We start from the raw sequence: 19,853 nt of genomic DNA, 5'->3' as shown, positions 1-19,853 counted from the left end.
GCTCGGGTCAAGTTGGGCTGGGTCAGACACACTCTATCACCACCTCCGGTAAGTGGCTCCAATGTTAATGTACAATTTGGACTAGAAAGGTTGTTTAGTTACAGTTTTTTTAAGCATGTGCAGATAAGTAACAAAGTGAAAAACAGAAAGTAGGCTAACTGATGGTCAGGTCGGGTCGGGTTGGGTCGGGCACGGGAAAAAAATGAAAGGACTCGGGCCAGTTCGGGCTCAGGTCAGATGTGGTTCTGTCGGACTCGGCTCGGGTTTCATTTGCAGACCCGAGCTGGCCTTTACCCCAGTGTGACACAGTTCTTTCAAGAGAGGGCCAAAGGAAATTGAAGGGGTTGGGGAGGTTTCAAGGGTAAACTGATTGATCACTCTAAATGTGAGCAGTTTACTTCCCATCCAACAGGTAGAAATCAAAAATACAGTTTCATAAACTCCCAAAGCTTTTCTTAACCTCTTCCAACATTTGCTCAAATACTTTCAGCTTTCCTTCACATAGTGGTAATGTTACTGGACTTGTAATCCAGAGGCCTGGACTAATGCTCCAGAGGCATGAGTTCAAATCCCATCACGGCAGCTCGGGTAATTTAAATTCAATTAATAAATAAATCTGGAATAAAATGCTAGTCTCATGAAGACTCATGAAACTACCAGATTGCTGTAAATACCCAACTGGTTCACCAATGTCCTTCAGGGAATGAAATCTGCCGTCCTTATCTGGTCTGGCCTACATGTGACTCCAGACCCACAACTTTTAACTGCCCTCTGAAATGGCCTAGCAAGCCACTCAGTTGTATCAAACCACTACAGAAAAAAGCACTGTGGGTGTACCAATACCAAATGGACTGCAATGGTCCATAAAGGTAGTTCACCACCACCTTTTCATGGGCAATTAGGGAAGGGCGTTAAATGCTGGCCTTGCCAGTGACACTCACATCCAAAGAATGAATTTTAAAAAGTCAGTACATATGTCTCTTTGCAAGTGAGAAAGAACCAGTGAACAAACACTGGTGCCACAATGTCTGACAAATGCCTCAAGATGCCTATTGCCTGTCCATGCCTATCCTCCTGTCGGCCTGTGAAAATCGAATTACTGCCACCTTCCGAATGGCAGCATCCCATATCTACTTACACTGAAAACATCACAAAAGAAAAATCCTGATTTTATTTCTCTTAAGAATTTTCTGCGAGCTGCAAAAGAATCTACTGGAGCCACAAAGAATGCCCTGGCCGTGAAATTCGTTAAGGCTGGAAAACTGGACCAGGGATGGCGATGTGTGATTAAACCATGCATGATTTAACTTCATGCCGCCTGCTAATTTAAATGATTTCTGCATGCAGTGCTAAGCCTACTGTTGCGTGGCTGCAGCAGGTGCTGGAACTGGTTGCAGAAGTGAGTGTGAGCTGGAAGAACAACACGGCAGGGAATGGGCTCCAAGATGTGCTGGAAGCCATGGTCGAGGAGGTGCAGAGGAAGAGCGATGTCCTCTATTACAGAGGGCCAGCAGGTCCTCCAGACAAACTCTCAGAAGGCAGTGGGAGCAAGTAGCTGTGGCGATCAATCCTAAAAGTGTAGCTAATGACCTCATGCAAGTGGTCAAGGTCAGTGAAATGTCATATTCCACCAACTGCACCACTAGCCTCAGACACTGCTCAGTTCACTGCATCCTATCACTCACCAACACTCTCTATCAATCACAGACTTAGTATGACTGCAACCTCACACCTACATCTCACAGCTTACACATACTGCCAGCTATTCAGCCATGACAACCACATCACCCAAAACCATTGCACCACACTCACTGACACAACTTCCTCCCTATTGCACGACAGACACGACCACAGGGAACAGCATTTAACTGGCAGGGGACAGGTACAGCTGCATGTCCTCATCCTAATGGAGGAGACGGTGCTGGCCATCATTGAAGGGGCCATGACCGAGGCCGCAGGGCTGAAAGCATCAAAGATGACTGTATGCTCATACCTAATCCAACTTTTCACATTCCATAACTCCATATACCCTCCCTTGCCCCATATCCCTTAATACCTTTGCTTAACAAAAATCTATCAATCTCCAATTTAAAATTAACAATTGGTCTAGCATCAACTGCTGTTTGCAGAAGAGAGTTCCAAACTTCTATCATCCTTTATGTGTAGAAGTGTTTCCTAATTTCACTCCTGAAAGTTCTGGTTCTAATTTTTAGACTATGACACCTGGTCTTAGAGTCCCCAAGCAGCAGAAATAGATTCTCTCTTATCTACTCTATTTGTTCCCCTTAATATCACAGAATACAACCCTAGTTTGTGTGATCTGTTCTCATAATTTAACCTTTGGAATCCATGCAACATCCTGGTAAATCTACACTGCATTCCCTCCAAGACCAATATATTCCTCCTAAGGTGCAGTGCCCAGAACTGCTCACAGTGCTCCAGGTGTGGTCTAACCAGGGCTTTGTTAAGCTGAAGCACGATTTCTACTCAATTGTTTTTTTTTATTCATGCATGGGATGTGAGCGTCGCTGGCTATGCCAGCATTTATTGCCCAGCACTAATTGCCCTTGAGAAGGTGATGGTGAGCCGCTTTCTTGAACCGCTGCAGTCCATGTGGGGCAGGTACACCCACAGTGCTGTTAGGAAGGGAGTTCCAGGATTTTGACCCAGCGACAGTGAAGGAACGGCGATATAGTTCCAAGTCAGGATGGTGTGTGACTAGGAGGGGAATTTGCAGGTGGTGATGTTCCCATGCATTTGCTGCCCTTGTCCTTCTAGTTAGTAAAGGTCGCGGGTTTGGAAGGTGCTGACTAAGGAGCCTTGGTGCGTTTCTGCAGGGCATCTTGTAGATGGTACACACTGCTGCCACTGTGCGTCAGTGGTGGAGGGAGTAAATGTTTGTAGATGGGGTGTCAATCAAGCGGGCTGCTTTGTCCTGGATGGTGTTGAGCTTCTTGAGTGCTGTTGGAGCTGCACCCATCCAGGCAAGTGGAGAGTATTCCATCACACTCCTAACTTGTGCCTTGTAGATGGTAGACAGGCTTTGGGGAGTCAGGAGGTGAATTACTTGCCGCAGGATTCTCAGCCTCTTACCTGCTCTTGTAGCCATGGTATTTATATGGCTACTCCAGTTCAGTTTCTGATCAATGGTAGCCCCTAGGATGTTGATAGTGGTGGATTCAGCGATGGTAATGCCATTGAATGTCAAGGGGAGATGGCTAGATTCTCTCTTGTTGGAGATAGTCATTGCCTGGCACTTGTGTGGCGTGAATGTTACTTGCAACTTATCAGCCCAGGCTTGGATACTGTTCAAGTATTGCTGCATTTCTACACGGACTGCTTTAGTATCTGAGGAGTCACGAATGGTGCTGAACATTGTGCAATCATCAGCGAACATCCCCACTTCTGACCTTATGATTGAAGGAAGGTCATTGATGAAGCAGCTGAAGATGGTTGGGCCTCGGACACTACCCTGAGGAACTCCTGCAGTGATGTCCTGGAGCTCAGATGATTGACCTCCAACAACCACAACCATCTTCCTTTGCGCTAGGTATGACTCCAGCCAGCGGAGGGTTTTTCCCCTGATTCCCATTGACTCCAGTTTTGCTCGGGCTCCTTGATGCCATATTCGGTAAAATGCTGCCTTGATGTCACTCTCACCTCACCTTTTGAATTCAGCTCTTTTGTCCATGTTTGAACCAAGGCTGTAATGAGATATGGAGCTGAGTGGCTCTGGCGGAACCCAAACTGAGCGTCACTGAGCAGGTTATTGCTAAGCAAGTGCCGCTTGATGGCACTGTTGATGACACCTTGCATCACTTTACTGATGATTGAGAGTAGGCTGATGGGGCTGTAATGGGCCGGGTTGGACTTGTCCTGCTTTTTGTGTACAGGACATACCTTGCCAATTTTCCACATTGCAGGGTAGATGCCAGTGTTGTAGCTGTACTGCAACAGCTTGGCTATGGGCGCGGCAAGTTCTGAAGCACAGGTCTTCAGTACTATTGCCAGAATATTGTCAGGGCCCATAGCCTTTGCAGTATCCAGTGCTTTCAGTCGTTTCTTGATATCATGCGGAGTGAATTGAATTGGCTGAAGTCTGGCACCTGTGAAGCTGGGTCTGCAGAAGGAGTCCGAGATGGATCATCAACTCGGCACTTCTGGCTGAAGATTGTTGCAAATGCTTCAGCCTTATCTTTCACACTGATGTGCTGGGCTCCCCCATCATTGAGGATGGGGATATTTGTGGAGCCACCTCCTCCAGTTAGTTGTTTAATTGTCCATTCACGACTGGATGTGGCTGGACTGCAGAGCTTAGATCTGATCCGTTGGTTATGGGATCGCTTAGCTCTGTCTATTGCATGCTGCTTATGCAGTTTGGCATGCAGATAGTCCTGTATTGTAGCTTCACCAGGTTTCAACTCATTTTGAGGTATGCCTGGTGCTGCTCCTGGCATGCTCTCCTGCACTCTTCATTGAACCAGGGTTGGTCTCCTGGCTTGATGGTAATGGTAGAGTGGGGATATGCTGGGCCATGAGGTTACAGTTTGTGGTTGAGTACAATTCTGCTGCTGCTGATGGCCCACAGCGCCTCATGGATGCCCAGTTTTGCATTGCTAGATCTGTTCGAAATCTATCCCATTTAGCACGGTGGTAGTACCACACAACATGAAGGCGGGTATCGCCAATGTGAAGGTGGGACTTTGTCTCCACAAGGACTGTGCAGTGGTCACTCCTACCACTATTGTCATGTACAGATGCATCTGGTGAGGACGAGGTCAAGTATGTTTTCCCCTCTTGTTGGTTCCCTCACCACCTGCCACATACCCTTTCTGGCATATATTGTCTTTTAGTACTTGGCCAGCTCGGTCAGTAGCGGTGCTACCGAGCCACTCTTGGTGATGGACATTGAAGTCCCCCACCCAGAGTACATTCTGTGCCCTTGCCACCCTCAGTGCTTCCTCCAAGTGCTGTTCAATATGGAGGAGTACTGACTCATCAGCTGAGGGAGGGCAGTAGGTGGTAATCAGCAAGAGGTTTCCTTGTCCATGTTTGACCTGATGCCATGAGACTTCATGGGGTCCAGAGTCAATGTTGAGGACTCCCAGGGCAACTCCCACCCTACTGTATACCACTGTGCCACCACCTCTGCTGGGTCTGTCCTGTCGGTGGGACAGGACATACCCGGGGATGGTGATGGCAGTGTCTGGGATATTGTCTGTAAGGTATGATTCTGTGAGTATGACTATGTCAGGCTGTTGCTTGATTAGTCTGTGGGACAGCTCTCCCAACTTTTGCACAAGCCCCCAGATGTTAGTAAGGAGGACTTTGCAGGGTCGACAGGGCTGGGTTTGCCATTGTCGTTTCCGGTTCCTAGGTCGATGCCGGGTGGTCCGTCCGGTTTCATTCCTTTTTATTGACTTCGTAGCAGTTAGTTACAACTGAGTGGCTTGCTAGGCCATTTCAGAGGGCATGTAAGAGTCAACCACATTGCTGTGGGTCTGGAGTCACAAGTCGGCCAGACCAGGTAAGGACAGCAGATTTCCTTCCCTAAAGGACATTAGTGAACCAGATGGTTTTTACAACAATCGACAATGGTTTCATTGCCATCATTAGACTAGCTTTTTAATTCCAGATTTATTAATTGCTGTGGTGGGATTCGAACCCATGTCCCCAGACCAATACCCAGGGTCTCTGGGTTAGTAGTCCAGTGACAATACCACTACGCCACCACCTATTCTAGTATTCCAGTCCTCTATATACAAAGGCCATCATTCCATTAGCCTTTTTGATTATATTCTGTACTTGTTCATAGTATTTTAATGGTCTGTGTACCTGGACCCTCAAGTCTCTTTGGACTCCAGAATTTCTAGCATTTCGCCATTTAGAAAGTACCCAGTTCTATCCTTTTTAGATCCAAAGTGGATGACCCTACAAAGGCCTACATTGAAATCCATTTGCCACAGTTTTGCCCATACACTTAATCTATTAATCTATTGGGCTGGATTTTTCCTTAGGCGGATGGGAATTCGCCACCGACATAAAAGTTGGTGGCAAACCCGCTTCTGCCTAGCCCGGTATTGGGTATTGTTGGGGCTGCACTCATCCAGGCAAGTGGAGAGTATTCCATCACACTCCTGATTTGTGCCTTGTAGATGGTGGACAGGTTTTGGGGAGACAGGAGGTGAGTTGCTCGCCTCAGAATTCCCAGTCTCTGACCTGCTTTTGTAGCCACGGTATTTATATGGCTACTCCAGTTCAGTTTCTGGTCAATGGTAACCCCTAGGATGTTAATAGTGGGGATTCAGTGATGGGAAGGCCATTAAATGTCAAGGGAAGGTTTTATTCTCTCTTGCTGGAGATGGTCATTGCCACTTGCGTGGCGTGAATGTTACTTGCAACTTATCAGCCCAAGCCTGAAAGCTGTCCAGGTCTTGCTGCATCTGGACATGGGCGTCTTCAGTATCTGAGGAGTTGAAAATGGTGCTGAACATTGTGCAATCATCAGCGAACATCCCCACTTCTGACCTTATGATTGAAGGAAGGTCATTGATGAAGCAGCTGAAGATGGTTGGGCCTAGGACACTACCCTGAAGAACTCCTGCAGTGATGTCCTGGAGCTAAGATGATTGACCTCCAACAACCACAACCATCTTCCTTTGTGCTAGGTATGACTCCAGCCAGTGAAGAGTTTTCCCCCTGATTCCCATTGACTTCAGTTTTGCTAGGGCTCCTTGATGCCATACTCGGTCAAATGCTTCCTTGATGTCAAGGGCAGTCAGTCTCACCTCACTTTTGGAATTCAGCTCTTTTGTCCATGTTTGTCCTAAGGCTGTAATGAGCTATGGAGCTGAGTGGCCCTGGCAGAACACAAATTGAGCATCAGTGAGCAGGATATTGCGGAGTAAGTGCCGGTTGATAGCACTGTCAGTGCCACCTTCCATCACTTTGCTGATGTTTGACAGTAGACTGATGGGGTGGCAATTGGCCGGGTTGGATTTTTCCTGATTTTTGAGGACAGGATATACCTGGACAGTTTTCCACATTGTTGGGTAGATGCCAGTGTTGTAGCTGTACTGGAACAGCTTGGCTATAGGTGCAGCTAATACTGGAGAACAAGTCTTCAGTACTACAGCTGGCAAGTTGTCAGGGCCCATAGCCTTTCCTGTATCCCGTGCCTTCAGCCATTTCTTGATATCAATGTAGAGTGAATCGGATTGGCTGAAGATTGGCATCTGTGATGCTGGAGACCTCAGGAAGAGGCCGAGATGGATCATCCTCTTGGCGCTTCTGGCCGACAATGATGCAAATGCTTCAGCCTTGTCTTTTGCACTGATGTGCTGGGCTCCCCCATCATCGAAGAAGGGGATATTTGTGGAGTCTCCTCCTTTGTTTAGTTGTTTAATTGTCCGCCAACATTCACGACTGGATATGGCAGGACTGCAGAGCTTTGATCTGATCCGTTGGTTGTGGGATCGCTTAGCTCTGTCTATAGCATGCTGCTTCGGCTGTTTCACATGTATCTAGTCCTGTGTTGCAGCTTCGCCAGGTTGGCACCCTATTTTTAGGTACGCCTGGTGCTGCTCCTGGCATGCTCTCCTGCACTCTTCATTGAACCAAACCCTTCACTATGTGCCACACCCACTCCCTGTAGACTTCACCAACTTTAAAGAGTACAAACCTCCAAACATTTCTACTAACTCAGCTACAACCAGTAGAAATCAATCAGCAACTAACCTGAAACTGGCTGATGACACCTTTAAATAGCACTGCTGGGGAGTCCTTCCTACTGCTGAACACATGGTCAGCTGTGCAAGGTTAAGAGAGGCATTAGCTGGAACACTGAGGTTGAAAATGGCAACACTGCAATCAAATCAATGTTACACACTCACTAACATCCCGATCAGTCTGCTCTGCATACTTCCAGTGAACGCTCCCAGTGCCCGCTCTAACAATCTACCCAACATGGCATCTAGCTGGGCCCACAAGAGGTGCACCACATGGCACGGAACTCCAATAGTACCTGTAGTGCCACAAATAAGCGAGCTACGCAACCAAATTTTATGGCCCTTGTCTTCAGTGGCAGAGACAGAGAGGGGTTGGGGGGAAGGGGGGAATGACCCTGCACCCCTCCAATCAGTTTGAGGTTGGTCCATTTTTATGGCACGACCCAGTCAAAACTGGCCACAAATAATTTACTCGTTTAACTTCTAAATTCCCAATCATGCTTGCAGTGTCAATTTGGAGTCTGGCGTCAATAGCATTGAAGGACCTCACTCTGGCCATGCTGTGCCAAGTTGGCCAAATGTGGACTCTCCCCTCTACACCAATCCTTCGGTCTTAATTCCACCTCTGCTTGTGCTAAAACTCATTCAGGAGCCACACTTGGATTTATGAAAACAATTGGGCAGATTTTCCTCTTTCGCGCCAGGCAAGGCCATTCACTGGTTCTAATAAGTGTAAAATTGTGTGCAGCTTGGGGGTGATTTTGCAATAAAGACCTTGCCTCACCAAGCTCTTACTCCTCTTAATTTAAAGTTAATGAAGCTCAGTGGCAGCGTAAGGGACAGAGCCTCATCGATCCATTAGGCACTTTGTGACCTTCCAGCATCAACAGAGAGTTCAGCAATTTCACACCATAACCACTGCTCCTGTTTCTTTTGGACATCGGATGCTAATGATGATTTCACTCTTCCCATTTACAGATCCTCTTGACCCTTTTGTTTCTTGTCCCATTACCATCACATTTTGCCTTGCACCTTCATCCCTTTTGTCATTTAATGTCTCCTGCCTTTCTCCTACATTTATATAGCACCTTTCATAACTTCAGGGCATCTCAATGTGCTTTACAGCCAATTAAATATTTTTTTTGAAGGGTATTATTCACTGTTGTAATGTAGGAAATGTCGCAGGCAATTTGCACACAAACAGGAATGTATTAATGACCAGATCATCTGTTTTAGTGATGTTGATTGAGGGATAAAAACCTGAGACAAATAATTAATGTGCTGGAGTCAATGAATTAAACAATTTTTCTCCAGCTTGCCTGGTGATGAGAAGTTAAGTTTCTAAAAATGGTGCATCCACTGAATGTACAGTTGATTAGTAATATAGTCTTTGTATATTACAGGTGCATTGGGGTGTATCAGTCTATGTATATTGTAGGTGGGTTATGGTACATCAGTCTGTGTATAGTACAGGTGGATTATGGTGTAGAGTCAGTGTATATTTCAAGCGGATTATGTTATATCAGTCTGTGTATAATACAGCAGATTATGGTATATCAGTCTGTATATTACAGGAGGGTTATGGTGCATCAGTTTGTATACTACAGGTTGGTAATGGTATATCAGTCTGTGTATATTACAGATGGATTATAGTATATAGTCTGTGTATATTACAGGTGCATTATGGTGTATCAGTCTATGTATATTGCTTGTGCATTATGGTATATCATTCAGTGTATATTACAGGTGCGTAATGGTATATTAGTCTGTGTATATTACAGGTGGGTTATCGTGTATCAGTCTGTGTATACTACAAGTGGATTATGGTATATCAGTCTGTGTATATTCCGGTTGGTTATGGTATATTTGTCTGTGTATATTACAGGTGAGTAATGATATATCAGTATGTGTATTTTACAGGTGGATTATGGTGTATCAGTCTGTGTATACTACAGGTGGATACTGGTATATCAGTCTGAGTATATTACAGGCAGATTATGGTGTATCAGTCTGTGTATATCACAGGTGGATTATGTAGTATCAATCTGTCTATAATACAGGTGGGTAATGATGTATTAAAGTGTTTTAGTGAGGAGCTGTGGTGGTTTTAACTGAACTTTTGTTACTTTGTGCTATAAGAGGTCTGTGTTTTGTTGCAAAATAGTAGATTATTTAAACGCATTTTAGCCTGAGACAGTGGTACTCACCTTGCATTACTCTCATGCATACTTGTCTAATGTGTTGGTCTGTAGGCTCGTTACCCTAGGAACAGTCATTTTAAAAGAAGAATTAAAGCAAATGACTAAGCAAAACTCAGAACTTGTAAAGCAAATGTAATGAATGCTGTGGAGCATGAACAAACATAAAATTGTACTCATAATTACAGGGGGTCCCTGGTTCCCAGGTAGGCCGGTAAGCCCACGATCTCCTTGTAAACCTCGTGGTCCGATAGCGCCGAGGGGGCCCTGTACACCCGGCAGACCACGAATCCCATCCTTGCCACGAAGTCCAACCTCACCAGGTTTACCAAGCTGGAAAATTGAAAAGCAAAATCTCAGAATCGGTGGAGCTTTAAGCAAGTACAAATTTCAGCCTCTTATCTGCAATCGCGAGCTTCTTGTCTCTGTATCTTCTCAGTGTTGAAATCAAGGCTCACTTTACTGTCATCCACCCATCCCAGGACCTCCAGAGTGTGGGACTACATATCACTCTTAGTATTTTTTTCTTCTGTCTGCAATCTTAACGCTTTTAAAACCAGAGTTTGGCATTATCAAATCACAGCACTCAATTTGCCTTTTCTCTTCCCCCCTTTAAGATTGGGAACCACAATGTCACATAACTTCAGGGAAGGTACTTGCTCTGTTTGAAATCCTCGAAGGGCCACCACTGACTCATCTCAACAGGCTGCAGATTGAACCATGATGTGATAAGTTATTGAGCGCTATCTCTCCACATTTGATGCTTGAAAATTGCATCCTTTCTTGTCATGGTCGTGATCCGGTTGGCAGAGTTAGAAGGGGAGACAATGCCATGGGTCATAACTGCAAAGCAGCGAGGCAGTAGGAAAGGAGGCATTTGTGGTATATTTGAAGATTAGGAGGAGCAAACTCAAAACGTTAATCCTTGCCAAGAGCTCCTAGTATTGCAAGGAATATCCCATTTACTTCCATTGCATGGAGTTTCTGATCCTGGCTCAATGTAAAAAATGGAATTGTTATATCACAGGTGCCAGTCAGACAAAGCAGAGTTGGCAGTGTTGAATTATGCTGCCAACTTTACAGCACTCTCTGCTCAGCCCAGCAAGGTTCTGCACATGTGTGATTACGTGGTCCAACAGCACTCCAACAGTATTTGATGCTGCTTCACACTGAAATTCTTTGCATGGGTCAGAGTTTCCTCTAAGTTCACCCGCATCCAAATGTCAATCATATGACTGGTGCGACTGAGGTTCCAGTGAGAGCTTCTCAAGTTTGTGTTGCACCAGTTCCACTACCTACAGCTGATATCTCATGGTGCTGCTCATACTAGACTGTATTCTATAAGAACAGCAGCAGATTAATGAGTGATATCATGGAGCGCACAAGGTATTATTGTGCTGCTAAAATGCTACAATATGTAACTCGTGTTGAGCCTACAAAGTTATACTAAACCATTATAAAGCATTAGTTCAGCCCCATCTAGAGAACTGTGGCTGTTTCTAGGCACCACACTTTAGGAAGGTGGTGAACGCTTTGGAGAGGGTACAGAAGAGACTGACCAGAATGGTTCCAGGGATGAGGGATTACCGTTACATGGATAGACTGAAGAAACTGGGGTTGTTCTCCTCAGAACAAAGAAGGGTAAGGAGGAGATTTGATAGATGTGTTTAAACAACAACAACTTATATTTATATAGCACCTTTAATGTAACAAAGCATCCCAAGGCGCATCGCAAGAGTATTTGGCACCAAGCCACATAAAGAGATATTAGGGCAGATGGTCAAAAGCTTGGTCAAAGAGGTAAGTTTTAAGGAGTGTCTTAACGGAGGAAAGAGAAGATAGAGGGGTGGAGAGGTTTAGGGAGGAAATTCCAGAGCAGCCAGCAATGGTGGAATGATTAAAATCGGGCTTGCTCAAGAGTCCAGAATTAGCGGAGCACAGAGATCTTGGAGAATTGTGGGGCCGGAGGAGATTACAGAGAAAGGGATGGGCGAGGAAATGAAGGGATTTGAAAACAAGGAAATCAGAAACGGTTTAGATAGAGTGCACAAAGAGAAACTGTTTCCCATGGCAATTTTTTTTAATGGCCTTCTACAGAAGCCTAATCTTGTACTCTCATTTTTTCAACTGTTGGTGATGATTCTGCTGTAACCATTACTTGTCCCATTACCATCTCCTTTTGTCTTCCACCATCATTACTGTCATTTAAACTCTCCTGACCTCCACCCTATCACAGACCTTCCCCTTTTATACTTTCCTCCCCTCTCCTCTCCCTGCCTCTGTACTTGCTTAAAACCTATTACATCGTTAACTTCTTCTAGTTCTGATGACCTGAAACATTAACTCTCTTTCTCTCTCTACATGATGCTCTCAGACCTGCTGAGTATTTGCAGCATTTTCTGTTTTTATTTCAGATTGCCAGCATCTGCAGTATTTTGCTTTTATAGTTGTGGTAAATAAGTCTTGTGTTTTTCAGGAATTATTAAGATGTCTATATGAGCAAATATGCCTTGTCCACCCGTCAGTGATTTTTTAAATCTAAGTAAGAACAGAAAACAAAATGAATGAGAAAATGCCATTCAGGTCATCATTCCCACACTTTCCTCAAACTGCTTCCAACCACTCTTCTCATGGAGTTACCTCACCAATTGTCTACTCTGAGAGAAAGTATCTGCATAAATACTTCCTGCTTTCTAATCATTGCCAAATCATTGCCAAATCCAGAATATTCATCCATCTTCACATCACCCTGTGATTTAACTCTGAAATCCATTGAAATTTGTATATTATGGAAAGACATTCGATTCATATCAAGTCTGTAAAGCCTAGCTGTGTAAATTGTGTATATATGGATTTTTTTTCCATTTAGCAAACATTTAATATTTAACCTAATATGTATAAGACAGCATCTATATGGTTACATAAATGTAATATATAAACCAAACAGATTTAAAAAAAGAGAAATATAGTTGGTGAGAATTAGCAGATGATGAAAATTGCCTCGACTAGTCAGTGAGGAGGAAAGCTTTACATTACAGGATGATATCGATGGGCTGGTAAAATGGGCGGAGCTGTGGTAAGTGGAATTTAATCCTGAGAAGTGTGAGGTGATGCATTTTGGGAGGTGTAACAAGGCAAGGGAATATACAATGGATGGTAGGACCCCAGGAAGTACAGAGGGTCAGAGGGACTTGGTGTACTTGTCCATAGATCACTGAAGGCAGCAGCACAGGTAGATAAGGTGGTTACGAAGGCATAAGGGATACTTGCCTTTATTAGCCAAGGCACAGAATATAGCAGCAGGGAGGTTATGATGGAGCTGTATAAAATGCTAGTTAGGCCACAGCTGGAGTACTGTGTACAGTTCTGGTCGCCACACTATCGGAAGGGCGTGATTGCATTGGAGAGGGTGCAGAGGAGATTCACCAGGATGTTGCCTGGGCTGGAGCATTTCAGCTATGAAGAGAGACTGGATAGGCTAGGGTTGTTTTCCTTGGAGCAGAGAAGGCTGAGGGGGGACCTGATTGAGGTATACAAAATTATGAGGGGCATTAATAGGAAAAACAGGAAGAAACTTTTTCCCTTAGTAGAGGGGTCAATAACTAGGGGGCATAGATTTAAGGTTTAGAGGGGATTTGAGGAAAATATTTTTCACCCAGTGGGTGGTTGGAATCTGGAACGCACTGCCTGAAGGGGTGGTTGAGGCAGGAACCTTCACAACATTTAAGAATTATTTAGATGAGCACTTGAAATGCCACAGCATACAAGGCTACGGGCCAAGTGCTGGAAAATAGGATTAGATTGGATGGGTGCTTGATGGCTGGCACTGATGCATTGGGCAGAAGGGCCTATTTCTGCACTGTATAACTCTATGACTCTCTATGTCTCTAAACACATTGCATGATTTGCAACTACACAGGAGCCACTGTGTCCTGCAAACATGTTGTCTGAGAACGTATGAAAATAACAGAGAGGAAAAGGCCAGCTGGTCCATCAATAGTCCCATCTGGTCATGGTGCAAAAGTAACAGCATTGTGCTGTCCTCCCAACCACCAGCAGCCTAATCTAGCTAAATGAATTAGTTTATGCACTTGGACTGAATCCAATCCTTCCATTGTTTTAAAGATCAATCAAATCGCCTCAAAGTCTACACTTCTGTAGCTTAAGAAGACCCAGTTCACTAAGTGAAAACGTAAAAGGAGTGAAGCAGAAATTTGTACAATACTTACAGCACCCTTGGGACCAAGTTTTCCTCTATCACCCTAAACAAAAAACATGAGGGAAAGCGGGATGAAACAAGGAAGGACAAGTGAGTCACATTTTAGCCAAAAGCAATGCTGAGCACATCAACTGCCAAATTTACAAACTGTGATTCCTTAATGCAAAGTGTGGCAATGTAAACACAGAACCTAACAGCAGTCATGAAAATAACTAGCTCCAGTAAAGATCATGGAAAATGCAAAATAATGAGTGTCTATTTTATAATAAACATGCTGCACCAACATAGAAAGTGCATTTTTGTTTTTTTTATTTGTTTCATGGGATGTGAGCATCGCTGGCAAGGAAGCATTTGTTGTCCATGCCTAATTGCCCTTGGCAACTGAATTCAGAGGGCAGTTAAAAGTCAACTACATTGCTCTAGGTCTGGAGTCACATGTAGGCCAGACCAGGTAAGGACGGCAGATTTCCTTCCCTAAAGGACATTTGTGAACCAGATGAGTTTTTACAACAATTGGCGGTAGTTTCGTGGTCACCCTTACTGAGACTAGCTTTCAATTCCAGATTTTTAACAATTAAATAATTGAATTTATGAATTAAATTTGAATTCCACCAGCTGCCATGGTGGGATTTAAACCCATGTCCACAGAGTATTTAAAAACAAAAAGTGTTGGAAATGCTCAGCAGGTCTGGCAGCATCTGTGGAGAGAGAAGCAAAGTTAACTTTTCAGGTCTGTGACCCTTCTTCAGAACTAGCAAAGGTTAGAAAAGAATTAGATTTTAAGCAAGTGAAGGGGAGGGTGGTGGGGAAGGGGAAGATGTTTGATAAGGCAGAGGGCAGGAGAGATTAAATAACAAAGCTGTCCTGGGACAAAGGCAAAGAGTGTGTTAATGCTTGTGGTGAAAGACAAAGCATTCATCCAGAGAGTGTTAATAGCAGAATAATGAGCAGCTCTGACTACATGAAAAGCAGACATGGTTAAAAAATAAAATATTTTTAAAAAGGCCAGTCATGCTCTGAAGTTATTGAACTCAATGTTCAGTCCGCAGTTTCCTGCTCCCGCCCTGAACTGGAAAACTTTATCAACTTTGCTTCCAATTTCCACCCTTCTCTCACCTTTATGGTCCATCTCCGACACTTCCCATCCCTTCCTCGACTTCTCTGTCTCCATCTCTAGGGATAGGCTATCCACTAATATTCATTATAAGCCCACCAACTCCCATGGCTACCTTGATTACACTTCCTCACACCCTGCTTCCTGTAAGGACTCTATTCCATTCTCCCAGTTTCTCTTACTCCGAAGCATCTGCTCTGATGATGCTACCTTCCACAATAGCACTTCTGATATGTCTTCCTTTTTCCTCAACTGAGTATTTCCCCCCACTGTGATTGACAGGGCCCTCAACCGTGTCCAGCCCATTTCCCACACTTCTGCCCTCACCCATTCCCCTCCCTCCCAGAACTATGACAGGGTTCCCCTTGTCCTCACTTTCCACCCCATCCCACCAGCCTCCACATCCAGAGGATCATCCTCCGCCATTTCTGCCATCTCCAGCCTGATGCCACCAACAAATGCATCTTCCCCTCCCCTGTCAGCATTCTGAAGGGATCTTTCCCTCCATAACACTCCGGTCCACTCCTCCATTACCCCCAACACCTCGTCCCTTTCCCATGGCACCTTCCCATGCAACTGCAGGAGGTGTAATACCTGCCCTTTTACCTCCTCTCTCCTCACTACCCAAGGTGCCAAACACTCCTTTCAGGTGAAGCAGTGATTTACTTGTACTTCTTTCAATTTAGTATACTGTATTCGCTGCTCACAGTGCGGTCTCCTCTACATTGGGGAGACCAAACGCAGATTGGGTGACAGCTTTGTGGAACACCTCCGCTCAGTCCGAAAGCAGGACCCCGATCTTCCAGTTGCTTGCCATTTCAACACACACCCCTGCTCTCATGCCAACATTTCTGTCCTTGGCCTGCTCCAGTGTTCCAGTGAACATCAATGCAAGCTCGAGGAACAGCACCTGATCTTTCAATTAGGCACTCTACAGCCTTACGGATGGAACATTGAGTTTAATAACTTCAGGCCTTTTTCTTTAATATTTTATATTTTAACCATGTGCCTGCTTTTCGTTGAGTCAGAGCTGTTCATTATTCTGCCATTAAAACTCTCTTTGAATTAATACTTTGTCTTTCACCACAAGCTTTAACACACTCCTTGCCTTTGTCCCATGACAGCTTTGTTATTTAATCTCTCCTGCCCTCTGCCCTATCAAACACCTTCCCCTTCCCCACCCCTCTCCCCTTGACTTGCTTAAAACCTAATTCTTTTCTAACCTTTGCCAGTTCCGATGAAAGGTCACAGGCCTGAAACGTTAACTTTGCTTCTCTCTCCACAGATGTTGCCAGACCTGCTGAGTATTTCCAGCACTTTTTATTTTTATTTCAGATTTCCGGCATCTGCAGTATATTGCTTTCATTTCACAGCGTATTAGCTTGGGTTTCTGGATTACTAGTCCAGTGACATACCAACCTGTAAAGGAGAAAACTATACACTGGATGCAAAACGTACATTATAATTCATTTACCTATCTTACACAGAAACAGGCCATTTGGCCTAACTTGTCTCCTCTGGTGTGTATGGGTCAAAATCCTGGAACTCCCTTCCTAACAGCACTGTTGGCGTACCTACCCCACATGGACTGCAGCGGTTCAAGAAGGCAGCTCACCACCACCTTCTCAAGGGCAATTAGGGATGGACAATAATTCTGGCCTGGCCAGCGATGCCCACATCCCATAAACAAATAAAAAAAATTACCCTCCCATATCATCAGCATATCTTTTTTTTTAAGAGATACAGCACTGAAACAGGCCTTTTGGCCCACTGAGTCTGTGCCAACCAACAACCACCCATTTATACTAATCCTACATTAATCCCATATTCCCTACCACATCCCCACCATTGTCCTACCACCAACCTACACTAGGGGAAATTTATAATGGCCAATTTACCTATCAACCTGCAAGTCTTTGGCTGTAGGAGGAAACGAGAGCACCCGACGGAAACCCACACAGTCACAGGGAGAACTTGCAAACTCCACACAGGCAGTACCAAGAATCGAACCCAGGTCACTGGAGCTGTGAGGCTGTGGTGCTAACCACTGTGCCACTGTGCCACCCCCAATACCCTACTGTTCCTTTTTCCTTCATGTACATATCTAACTTCTGCTTAAATGCATCTATGCTATTCTCCTCAACTACGCCTTGTGGTAGTGAGTTCCCCATTCCAACCACTCGCTGGGTAAAGAAATTTCTCCTGAATTCCCTATTGGATTGGGACAAAGAAATAGAAGTATATGCTAATGGAAGTAGGGTAGGAGGAGGTTTGTGTGGAGCATAAACAACTGCACAGACCAGCTGGGCTGAACAGCCTGTTTCTGAGCTGTATGTTCCATATAATTTTGTGCAGAAAATGATTAAGGATATAAAATTAATTTGCTTGTCATTGGATATGATTATGTTTATTTTTTATTTTGCAGATTGTAATTTTGCAAAGTCACTGGAGAATTTTGTGACAGCCCTTACAGGAGACTGACTACATTGGCACCATGGAGCTCCAGGAATGGATAGCCACATACTGCGAACACTGCAATTTTGCAGACTAATTTATGACATTTCAAACAACTTCAGTACCACTCTTTTCCCATCAGTGGTGCTGTTAAGCTATAGCTCAGCACAGCAGCATCTCTTGACTAAACCTAAAGGTTTACACACTACACACTTTTACTCTCTATTCACTTGGCTAAAATCGATCCGAATTTCAGACACACAACAAGCAACTCTTAGAATACAGACATGCATACAATTAATGTACTTTATAATAGGAAGGTATATTGGCTGGGTATCGCTTACTGCCATAACAGGAAGCCCTTGCAGTCCCATAACTAAGAATGGACTGCTGCAGATGTGCTAAGTTATTTCGACAAAAAGTATATTTAATTAGAAATATAATTATCTCTTACCATCTTACCCTTGCGGCCATCAATACCTTCTCCACCAGGGGAACCCTAAAGAAAATTGTTTTAACACACATTTAAAATCAGAATAGTGTGAAATCTTTTTCCATAAATATTTAAGGTACCGCATCATCATTTTAACCAATTAAGAACTTACTTGTTCACCTTTAGTTCCAGGCAGGCCTACAGAACCCTGTAAACAAACATATAAAATATATAAGTAAATTAAATGGATTTTCAACATTGGGAAGTTAAATGTCCCTTTTTTAACATTTAACTTTTTATGAAAGTAATAGCTAGACTGACAGACAATATGCAGTCAGACCTATAAACAGACAAGTAGAAAGCTTTAGATACACAGATAGAAATGTGGACAAATGAATAAGGCTCCCAGGACAGCTTAGCTCTGATACTGCAGCAATCAGGGAAATGAGCTGGAACCTGCTCAAGCCACATTTTTTTGAAGTTGTAGCCTCTTCCCCTTAATTTGAATTGACTCTGGACACAAGAAAATCTTACCTGAGGACCTTGGCATGTTGCACGTTCGACTGGAGAGCACAAAATATGGCGAGTGAGCAGCTCTTAAAGGGTTGCAGGTCAAAGTTAAAGGGCAAGTTATGGTGCAGGCAAAGGAAGAAAGTGAACTTATTGTTCACAGTGATATAGCAGGCACAGCTGTAGAGCTGGAGGCCCCTCTACAGGTATATCTTTGTCCTTGGAGATGGTAGCACAGCAGTGGAAAACAACTGCTTAGGTTTCCAACACAAGGTGCTAGAAGGGTTTCTCAATGAAGTACGCTGCCATAAATCCAGAGGTAAGTCCTGGTCTTCCGAACATGCCCTCTCCCTCATCACCTTTCCCCAGTGTTTCTTCTCCTTCATAAAATGTTGATACCTTAGGCTATCACAGAATGAAGACTTTATGGCTCTTTCTTGGATTATGGCCATTGCAGTTCAAAATTATGTTTCCTCATTAATATCATGTCAGTGTTAATTGATCGCAAATCCTTCCGTTAATGTAGGCCACTGGACTAATACAAGAAGCCACATGGGTACTATTTGTGACATCTATGCCTAACCTGAAGGCCATCCTAGGTGACAGTAAATGACCATGTTTGTGTTACAACATTTGATTTGAGAGAGCCATTGGAAGATGTGAGTGAGGCAAGACTTTCAGTTGTAAGTTGCAGCTTTCTGAAGTACAGGCATGTATGAGATGATATAAAGTTGCGCATGAGAGCTTAGAATGGGCTTGTAGTAAATGTGAAGCAGGTTGATGCATAATATTTTGTGGCATGCAGTCCAGGTTTGACCTTTAGTTGATGAGCTGATGAAGGGGATGATTTCAAAGTATCACTACAACAGTAACAGAGGTGAATAGTACAGAGGAATTTTCCAGCTAAGAGCATGAATGCAACCCTCATTTCCGTGTTTCTCGCAGAACAATGAGAGAATCATTGAATGAAACAGAACAGAAGGAGTGCCTTCACTGGTACTTTGAAAGAGTTATTATCCAATTAGTCCCATTCTCCCACTCTTTCCCCATAGCCCTCCAAATCTTTCCTCTTCATGGCACAGTGGTGCAGTGGTTAGCACCGCAGCCTCACAGCTCCAGCGACCTGGGTTCAGTTCTGGGTACTGCCTGTGCAGAGTTTGCAAGATCTCCCTGTGACCGCATGGGTTTCCACCAGATG

At 44.2% G+C, this 19,853-nt stretch overlaps 1 protein-coding gene across 1 annotated transcript in view; it reads right to left on the bottom strand.

Moving 5' to 3' along the window:
• The window catches only part of LOC137366606 (collagen alpha-1(IX) chain-like), a 230,725-nt gene that overhangs the window by 9,158 nt on the left and 201,714 nt on the right, over positions 1-19,853 (bottom strand). Inside the window, exons 29-33 of the mRNA XM_068028325.1 lie at positions 18,318-18,353; positions 18,167-18,211; positions 14,155-14,187; positions 10,112-10,258; positions 9,935-9,989 (exon numbers count right to left, since the gene is read on the bottom strand). Of these exons, the coding sequence (XP_067884426.1) occupies positions 9,935-9,989; positions 10,112-10,258; positions 14,155-14,187; positions 18,167-18,211; positions 18,318-18,353 (316 nt within the window). The remainder of the gene's footprint in view (positions 1-9,934; positions 9,990-10,111; positions 10,259-14,154; positions 14,188-18,166; positions 18,212-18,317; positions 18,354-19,853) is intronic.

This window comes from Heterodontus francisci, chromosome 3 (genome assembly GCF_036365525.1).
Source record: "Heterodontus francisci isolate sHetFra1 chromosome 3, sHetFra1.hap1, whole genome shotgun sequence".
NCBI lineage: Eukaryota > Metazoa > Chordata > Chondrichthyes > Heterodontiformes > Heterodontidae > Heterodontus > Heterodontus francisci.
Note: the sequence above shows the minus strand (reverse complement) of the source record. Positions and strands in the feature narration are given on the sequence as shown.